The 10,601-nt window shown below is 42.3% G+C and overlaps 1 protein-coding gene across 1 annotated transcript; it reads right to left on the bottom strand.

The window, feature by feature from the left end:
* Positions 1 to 6,445: 6,445 nt before the first annotated feature.
* sox11a (SRY-box transcription factor 11a) lies at positions 6,446 to 9,446 on the bottom strand. Its single transcript, XM_080413871.1, has one exon. The coding sequence runs from the start codon at positions 9,282 to 9,284 to the stop codon at positions 8,202 to 8,204; it is 1,083 nt and encodes a 360-aa protein (XP_080269997.1). The 5' UTR covers positions 9,285 to 9,446; the 3' UTR covers positions 6,446 to 8,201.
* Between the last annotated feature and the right edge of the window lie 1,155 nt (positions 9,447 to 10,601).

Below are 10,601 nucleotides of genomic sequence, written 5' to 3' on the forward strand. Positions count from 1 at the left end.
AATGAATGACCCCAGGGGTCCTTGGGGGGGTTCCAGGGGGTCCCCAGCAAAATGTGTTAATATAGCATCACAATAAGTTTAACCTTTTATACTTTGGCTATTGAAAAATAGCAGATATACAAGCTCATAGTGCCGCGCTATGAGCTTGTAGATCTGCTATTTTTTGAAAAATCGTGAAAATTGGTGCAAATCTTTGAATATATATATATTTTTAAGCGAACATTTTTAACTCAACCTTTTGCTTCTGGGGGGTCCCTGGAACAAAATATTTGAGATGGGGGTCCGCGGACAAATACATATAATTTTGGGGGTCCTTGACATGAAAAAGTTTGAGAACCACTGCCCTACTCGATCATACTACAGCGTCACACAAAAGCATCAAAAGTAGCATATCCACAAGACCTTGTAGATCTGCTACTTTTGCATTTTTTTAATTTGAATCCTGAAAAGTAACAGTCTTGGACATCAAAAACCCGACAGCAACGATTTACTCAAGTATATTAGTTTAAGCACAGTTTTTCATGTGCTTTTTACCTTACTTGAGTATATCCATTTTTCGATACTTTCATACTTCTACTCCACTACATCTCATCTTGTACTTTTTAACTTAGTTAGTTACAAGTTTCTTTGTAGATTTAGATTATAATTACAAAACATACATTAACCACTTAAGCCCTATTTTATACTTTGGCTATTTGAAAATAGCCGATCTATAAGCTCACAATGCATTGCATCGCGACGCGCTGTGACTTTTACTTGTAACATAGTATGTCTTCATTGCAATATAGCTACTTTTACTTTAGTAAAAGTTCAGACTACTTTTTCCACCACTGTTGCGAAGGAAGGGTTCCTGTTTCCTTCACAGAGAACAGAGCCCTCCTGGAAGTGAGCAGTGGTGGACAAAGAATATAAGAAAGAATATGTCGTTGTCGGGCAGAAACCTCTTAACTCCATATTCTAACTTTTTTTGGTGTTTTTTCTTAAATTAATGCCCTACTTGCCCTTCGTGGAGTAAAAAGTACAATAATTCCATTTGAAATGTAGCAGAGTGAAAGTCATGTGCTTGCAAATAAATAAATAAAACTCAACTTAAATAAATGTACTTTAGTTACTGTCCACCACTGGAACTCTGGAAGTGAGACACTGGGCTAGTTGGCTCACACTCCTCTCTGAGCCTGACTGCCCTCCATTTGTTATCAGCCAAGTTGTATGCGTCCAAACACACACACACACACACACACACACACACACACACACACACACACACACACACACACACACACACACACACACACACACACACACACACACACACACACACACACACACACACACACACACTTCCAAAAACGGGGGAGGGGTTAGCGCTGTGGTCTTAAATCCATGCATCTGGGCAGGAAGCCAAACAGACTTTCCTCAGCAGATAAACACATGCAAGAAGAGAGCACTGAGCTCTAATAATACACTAATATCCCACTCCATTTGATTAGAGGGCAGCCACATTATCTGTTCAACAACCAAATATAAACATATAGTAGACTACTGAATTATCTAATGCAATAAACCACTACATGAAATTGTATGTAACGCAATGGCAAAATAACCAGTCCTAATCTGGATTAAAATATGATTTCAACGCTCCCAGTAACACCCCGCATACATTATGACCCAGACATCAGACTAATATTGTGCATTTTATGCCCTTTTAATGAAGATTAAGTGCATGTGGCTTGTTGGGAAGTGCGAATGGGCTGCCGTGGCCTCTGTAATGCTCTAAGATAAACATCTAGCACAGAGTTGCAATTAATTCCAAACAAGGTTATGTAAACCCCAACCTGACCACAACCAGGCCAACCAACTTGTATGATTTCTTTCCAAACAAAGCTACATTATATAGCAAACTAGTTCTAATTACACATTTTGGCCCTTGGCCTGTGGGGAGCTAAAGCTGCAATCCTGAACTAATTTTATTGAATAAATGTTATTTTAGCCAATCTTGTATTGTAGATATGTTAATACAATATAACAAGCACATCTGCAGGGGGTCTCGCTACTCTTCCATTGAGATATTTGAGACCCTGGTGTCAGGTAGGACACCTACTGGTTGACAACTAGTACTGCCTGAAGCTCATAAGTGCAATATCTCCCCCTCACAAAATAAGTAGGGATTTTGTCTTGACAGAGTGGTAGAGGTTTGCTTCTAGAAGACCAGCTGGGTTGAAATCCCATGTAGAGGACATGAAACTTATGAATTGCAGCTTTTTGTTTTTTTGTTTTTCACATTGTGTATTCTCTCCAGTGGTGTAAAGTAACTAAGTACATTTACTGAAGTACTGTACTTGAGTACAATTTTTAGGTACTTTTACTTTACCGGAGTATTTACAGTTCTCAGTACTTTTACTTCACATCTCAGAGGCAAATATTGTGCTTTTACTTATTATTACAAAACATACATTAACCACTTCAGCCCTATACATTTCGGCCATTTGATAAAGATTTCGGCCATGTATAAAGATTTTTATACATTTTATACATACTTGAACTTGTGAAATGGGACATTCTGCACAATGAGTACTTTCTACTTTTGGTACTTTAAGTACATTTTGATTCCAATACTTTTGCACTTTTACGTAAGTACATATTTTATTCCGGACTTTAACTTGTAACAGACTACTTCTACATTGCAGTACTGATACTTTTACTTAAGTAAAGAATTTGAATACTTTTTCCACCACTGATTCTCTCTCACACATGCAAGGGGCTGCACAGCTAAAAGTCCACATCGCAAACACTGACCTCCGGACCTTTAAAGTGAATTGCATGCATGAGACTTTTACACAATCAAATTAAAGCCCGGAGTAAAGGCTGAAAAGAGAAGAGCAGGTGTGCAAGTGAGTTCCTGTCTTTGCCGCAGATAATTCACATGACTGATGCATGACCTCCAGCCCTCTGAAGGAAAAAAAGAGGGGGAAAAAGGTGACCTTCTCCCAATGAGATCTTACCACCTGTCAGAACAGATTCGGGGAGGAGTGATTGAACTGTTTGTTTCTATGTCTTCAAGACAATAGCGCTTGCCAGCCCAAAACCGCCCGCGACAACTTGCTGTCCTCACAGCGCGCTCCCTAGGCCTCCTTTAAAACCCTCTCTGCGTTTAGTTAACTGCTTTTTCTGCTTTTAGACTGAAGCAGAAAAAAAGGGGGAGAAAGAAGTAACATGATGAAGTTGTGAATGGATGATTAGGCAGTAGCAGCCAGGTAGGTTGCTCGCTCCCAGCTACACACACACACACACACACACACACACACACACACACACACACACACACACACACACACACACACACACACACACACACACACACACACACACACACACACACACACACACACACACACACACACACACACACACACACACACACACACACACACACACACACACACACACATTACCGCTGACTCTGCCTGATTTGTCTCCAAGCCACATTGAGTCAAATTTGAGCTTAACCCCTGGTGCAATAGTGCATTTCCCCTCTCCTCCCTCGTCTCTCTCCCATTTCTCTCTCTCTCTCTCTGTCTCTCTCTCTCTCTCTTTCCCTTCCTGCGTATGTCTGTCTGTTTGTGTGCAAGTGTGTGTGCGTGCACGCGTGTATCTGCCAGAGGGCTAAAACACCATGAGGGAATTGGGCCCCTGCCACCCCCTTCTCTCAAATGTGAAGGGATAGTAAATATCACTGCGGCAGATGGGGCCGATGCTCCCTCTCCTGCCTCCCTCCCATACAGAGGGAGGGCACAGTGAATGGATAGCCATCAACAGCAGCAGGACTAGCCCCGGGGCCAAGACCAGAGCAGAGGACACGGGGACTGGACTGCTGCTCAGGCAGTCAATTTCACAGACAAATTCCCCCTGACTATCTACAAGGGGACTGCAGAACATTGCAAAGATACAAGATTGTTATATATACACACATCCGTGTCTTTCACCGCAGAAAGACACCCAGAAAATAAGCATTCATGGTTCTCTCATGGATCATAACAACATGCTGTTTGACGTCTAATAGTGTTCTATCTAACAGGCGAAGGGCTTTGATTTCCAGATAACTTGTCTCCTGTTTGGATTCTATAGGAGAAGTCGCTGCTGCGTAAAAAAAAAAAAGGGGACCAACTGCTGTTGTGTCATCTCACTGAACTGTCACGCCGCTCGCAAGATCTGTGAAGCGCCAGCAGCCATCTAACAGCATGACATGCTTGTGTAACGTGGGAGGATAGGAGAGCATTTAGGACGGAAGGGGTGTCACCGTCAACCACATTATTATAGACAGCAGGTCTGGAGGAGATATAAATCCTGTCTGCTCGTCAATTAACAGACAGCACACAGGTTTTATATTTAGTTGTTATAAACCATACCGTGTTGTTTTTGTTGTTGTGAGACCTCGAGCATGGAGAGCATGCATCAGTATTCCCACAGCAATATTAGACGCCCTCCCACAGGGAGAAGAGGAGAGCACATGTGAATCAACGATGACACAACGCAGAATCTTACTGCGCAGCGGCATAGTCTGAGCAGTGATGTAATGCCGCCAAGGTAGCTGGGTTGCAGTCTGTATAGCAGAGAGAGAGAGAGAGAGGGAGAGAGAAAGAGAGAGAGAGCCTTATAGTAGCTCCATTCGACATTGGTAGACCAGTGTCGATGTGGGATTTTTACCCCCGGAGGATGAGACTACAAGTGACATTTTTTCTCGTGTCCACTTCATGCAACTTGCAAATCGGGAGATCAACCTCCAACCCTTCAGATCTGCCGCAGGGGCCTTTGTATAGGTGTCACGTACAGCATTTGGCCGTGACATCCTGAGTTATATGAATGATTTAAGCGCTCAAGGGATTGGAAATTACTTTCTTTTGTCGCCACAATCCCCCCCCCCTTCCTCCCTCTGGATTCCTGGGAGGACGGTGTCTCATTCAGTGTCTCCCGAGCATTCTAGATTTCCATTTATTTATTTAAGGAGGAAATAGAAGGAAATTTCAACGGGTCACTAATTTCATTTCAACGTGTACCAATGGCATTAGCCCTGAGCAGATATTTCAGAGGAACACAAAATCAATGTTGAGATTCTATTGGGAATAATCCTGGAACCCATTAGTAACTTTGACCAATAGGTCAGGTAAAGTAATAGCTAGATAAATGTTTTATTACAGATTCGCAAACTGACTTAATGGGAGGGACAGAACCCATGCGGCCATGCATGGCAAATATTCATCATTAGATTCTATTGGTGTAATGAACACAAATCTCTCAGTGGCCAAGGCTTCTGGCTTCCTAGTTATATGTGTGATCAGTTAAAGGTGAGCTTGTGCTAACCGGGCCTCAGGAGACAAAAGACAGCATCAATGGTCCTCTAGAGGTACAGAGGAGGCAAGGCCACAACGTAGAGACAATATAATCAATGCAAATCAATGTTGTCGCAGATTATCTATGGTATGCTATTGTAATCATATTTTAAATGACATCATATCTTGTGTCTTGCTGTATGATGTACTATTCATTGTTCATTTGTACCAATGCCCCCAGTGCAATATATCAGGGCAATAACCTAACAGGAGCTGTGGTGCTAAGGATGACAACATCCCTGTAGCGCTGTCTGAGCCATAACATCATCCAGTTCCTTTGACACACGACCAAGGAATTTCACTGATTATGTTATTGTATGCAAAGGCTACATCTGTGGTAATTTATTTTTGCTTTAATCTCATTCTATTTTAAATCAGGAGTAGTTTAACCCATTTCCATCAGTTTCTTGTTTTTTTATGTTGTTGATTTATTATTGTTCAAATACTTTTTTTCTCTCAAGATTGACCTATATGTCCCCTGTTCCTCCACACATTTACCAGTGACAGTATAAAAGATTGATGGATATTGGCCATTAGGAAAAAGCTTCCAAATTTACTCTTAGTAATAACACATAAGTCCTGAAATAGACCTCGATTTAAAAAAACTATATGTTATGTTCTAGGTTTTACAACACAACCTTTGGCAGTTATGACTATTGTTATTGTCTTTATATGTGTACACAATACTGTACGCCACTTCATAACATGTTTTCATCCCTCAGCATACACAACTCTGAAACCATTCTGTTATTGAGAGTAAGTAAGTGCTACTTTTCTGAATGGAAGCCAGACAGAGAGCTTACTGGACTGAGGTCTCACACACACGCTGAGAGGGACGGCTCTCCTTTCCAAGCTCAGTCTCCAAGAGGCCACACAATCTCACCAATCACATTGCGCAGACTGCCAGAGCGGGCAATTCAATTTCTTAAAGGCACAGGGTCCGTTTTAAGAGGGGGATTCAGAAAAATGGGTGAGGGGAAACAGCATAGAAAAAAACGGCACATTGTGAACAGTAAGACATTTAAACATCACAATTAAAGTTTTCCTTTTTTGTTTTTATTAAATGTGAATTCACATGTTAGTTTGAGCCCATCCATTTCAGAGTATCAGCCTATATACAAAATAGGCATCATTCTGACATCACATCCTTTTGAAACTCAACAAATAACACATCTGTGTACATATATTCACAAACTGAAAGGACAGTTGATGGTGGTAGGTACTTATTTATTAAAAGATGAGTCAAAGACAGATTCACACTTGGAATGTGAAATAACTACTGCCTAGAACTTCCAAACAAATGTCTTGGCATATAATTAGGTCATATTCCAAACCTTTTATCCAAACAGACTTCATATGTAGGACCCACATAAAAATAATCAATATCTGTTTTTTTAAGTGCAAGAAATAAAAATACAGGTTTATGGTTAATGTTTTAAGAAAAGAAGGCAGTCTTCAGTTTTAAAATAAAAAGTTTCATTTTATGAAACAGGACTATGGAATGTTTTTTTGCTTGTTTGTTAGATATGCCAGACCACTCTATACCAGACTATGCCCTATTCCAGAACGTTATATTATTAGTTTTGGGTCAAATTCAAAAGAGCTTGGTGACAAATATGCCCAATATTCAATCTTGAGAGCCAAATAACATTCAAATTGGGATATTTGTTTACATTTTTCCATATTATGCATCACACCACGAGGCCATATTAAATTGTTTTGCATCAGTTCCAGCTGATCTGTTTATTTTCTGCCTAGATAGGCTTCAGCATCACAACAGGTAATGATGTTGACAGTGCACGTCTGTTTTTCCATCACTTGCTACAAATGTTGATGGTCTGTATCTTAAGAGTATATATTGCACAAAAAAATGAGGGGGAAAAAACAGTATGTGCCATAAAAAATACCAAAATCCAGTTTCACACCTGCGATTGGGACCCATCCACATATCACGAGTATGATATACATAAACTCCTAACTTTACTATATTACAGTACATATACAATCTTGAAACTAGTTCCAGCTCTGAGGTATGTGTTCCCCATGATGCCATTGTATCGTCTACAAATACTCAACAAATCTGCTCTACAACTGTACAAAACCTAGTTTAAAATCACAAGGCATTTTGATGCAAGTTTTAATTTAACTTAATCCTTAAAACCAGGACTCCCTTGCATGCTAAAACAAATGATAAAGGGAAGAAGTGCCTGAAACTCACTGAAAGCACAGTAAGAACATTCCCTTTTAACTGTACAAAAATATGCCTGAAAATATCTTACTTTTCTTTTAAAAAGATGAGGTCTGTTATGTATCAAAATGTTTCCTCCACACCTGTATTCTGAAGAGGTTTAGGCTGCTTAATTTTCAAACCAGGAGGTAAACGGAATCAGTTACAAAAAACAAACATTTGCGGCAATTAGAAATTACATAAACCGTTGTAAAGTAATATCCTGAACATTGTCAGTTCACAGATTTGCTTTGAGTCAGTCCACAGTCCGTTTTCAGCTCCCTGCAGTTTTTAAGAGGATAAGATGCATAGAAGTTCACAGATTTTTCCCTTTGTGGTCCGTTTAAGCTGAACAGTAATTGTAGACCTACAGAAAAAAATCCATAAAACCCTGTCATGCTGCCAGAAAAACGTCTGCAGACTTTTTTTGCTACCAGCTTCATAAGCATCTCATTCCTCAAACCTCACCTCGCCTCCTCCTCCCCCGGACCCCTATAAACCACAGAGGAGGCAGGGCTAGGAACAACTTGAGCAGGACATATAATTTAATTTCTCCTTCTCTGTTATTAGGAGAGGATCTTTTCAATTTAGTAAGTGAACACCAAATCAGAAAAGTTCGCCTCCAACCAGTCCCCTGCGATCATTTCACTGAGCTCTGGTGTGCAATAGTCTGGAAATTCAAAGTGAGAGCCCAGACTACCCTCACTAAACGAGTCCAAGTCCTTATCCACAAGAGAGAGGGAGAGATTTCCTGAATTTGGATTGCCCAGCTCGGAGCCTTGAGCGCTGGGGGCGAAATTTAAACTAAAGTCAAAAAGCAAATCGTCCTCGCTGGAGCTGGAAGACGTGGAAACGGACCTAGAAGATGCTGGTGAGACGGAAGCAGGGTACATTGTGCTCTGCTTGGTAATGTTTTTGAAATTATAAAACAGTCTGTTGTTGGGCGCCGCGTTCCGCACCTCTTCGTACATGCTGGTCCCCTCGGACTCGGCGGAGGAGCTCAAAGTTGGGCTTGCGGGCACTTTTGCTACATTATACGGCCTTATGCGCACCTCCTCGTCCTCCTGCTTAATTATCCTCATCCGATAGTCCTCCTCATAGTCGTCGTCGTCATCGTCAGTGAGTTCACGCTTTATCACGGTCTTTGTAACTTTTAAGTTGGGAAACACACAGTCCTCCCCGAAGCCGTGAGAAGAAGACTTGGAGCCGCTCTTAGTCTTTATCTTCGAGCATTTCTTGCTGGGAGTCTTTGACATTTTTCCGCACTTCTCCGGGGACGGTGCCGAAGACTTGGAACCGTCGAGCTTTGGTTTCTTCTTGGGTCGGTACTTGTAGTCGGGATAGTCTGCCATGTGTTTCAGCCGCAGCCTCTCGGCCTCTCGGATGAACGGGATCTTCTCGCTGTCCTTCAGCATCTTCCACCGCTTGCCCAGGCGCTTGGAGATCTCGGCGTTGTGCATGTCCGGCGACTGCTCCATGATTTTTCTCCTCTCGATCTTGGACCAGACCATGAACGCGTTCATGGGTCTCTTGATGTGGCCGGTGGCCGTCTTGCACCAGTCCGGGTTGATCGGCACGGGGCTGCACGCCATAAACTCGCTCTCCTCCGAGTCCGTGGCCTCTCTGGACATGCTGCCGTCCGTCTCGCTGTTGTCTGTGTGCTGCACCATGGTCGCGGTCGCACCAGTGTGGCCGTGTGTTTCTGTCCGTCCGGACGCTGCGGGGTCTAACAGCCCACACAACACTGCACGGCCAAAAAAAAAAACACGCTCAGCGGCTCTTTTCTCGCCGGTTTTGTCCCGCGTTCTCTTGCTCTTTATGTGTCTCTCTCTCAAGCTCTGCACTCTTTTCCAGAGTTACAAACTGCCTTCTTAACTAGTTGTCGGGTTTTTCATGTCCATTACGTCAGGGATGGTCGTCCAATCACGTCGCTTCCACTCCGCCCATACAGACTCCATGCAGACTCCGTTAACCCTTTATTCCCCCTCCCCAGCCTCTCATTGGAGGTGGGATCTGTGGCACACGGTGTCTGGACCGGTGTTGCCAGGTTTCGCGAGAGAAACAAGCAATCGGGTCTATGAAAACAATCCCAAAATTTGAAAATAGCAGATCTACAAGCTGACAACTCGACGCGTTGTGAGCTTGTATATCTGCTAATTTGGACTATTTTTGAAACATTTTAACAACACAAATCTTGTATGGGGGTCCCTGGCACAAATATTTTCAAATGGGGGTCCACAGACTAATACATATTAATTTGTGGGTCCTTGACATGAAAATATTTGACAACCACTGGTTTAAAGAACATTAGGACACAAGCCCAAATAAGCAACAACACTTTAGAAACAAGCCCAAAAAAAAACGCAACCACCAATATTTACAAGCAACAGAAAAATAAGCCCAAAGTCGCTTATAATAAGCGGACATGGCAACACCGGTCTGGACCCACGCTGCGCGAGACAGGCATATTAAACACACAGTTAGCACGCTGAGCTCCACACACAGAAGATGAACAACATCATGCACCCAGGCGCACATATGGCAAAAAACTACAAGCTTATTCCCATTTTTTAGAAGTGATGGGGAGGGGGAAAAAACAGCTTGGATTGGGTGTTATTCTCCTCCAGTCAGACAACTATACCCTTTTCTGGTGCATCTGGAGAAAAGATATAGGTTATGTGTGGTTGTTTTATTTATTTATGTTCACTCCTAAATTGGATACTGAAGGTGGCGCTTGGACACAGGCGGTGGTGCGACGCGCTGTCTGGCCGCTGTAGGGGGATACAGGCTGTGGCATCACAGCAACACTATAGCATTAACTTAGGGGTATAAACCACTGCATTGCACTGTTATCTTATGGCCGCCTACTGTTATCACACCTTTTTTTTGGGGGTTGGTGTTAATCGTTTCCAGCCTTCTGTGATTCAAATAGGACAGTTGGATAATTCTATTATAAAGGGATATTGGCTGTCTGTTTGCACTTATTC

Source organism: Gymnoscopelus braueri (genome assembly GCF_963280865.1).
Source record: "Gymnoscopelus braueri genome assembly, chromosome: 19".
Lineage (NCBI taxonomy): Eukaryota > Metazoa > Chordata > Actinopteri > Myctophiformes > Myctophidae > Gymnoscopelus > Gymnoscopelus braueri.

Coding starts and splice junctions, on each gene's coding strand:
- sox11a (XM_080413871.1), bottom strand. CDS start 9,284: ATGGTGCAGCACACAGACAACAGCGAGACGGACGGCAGCATGTCCAGA.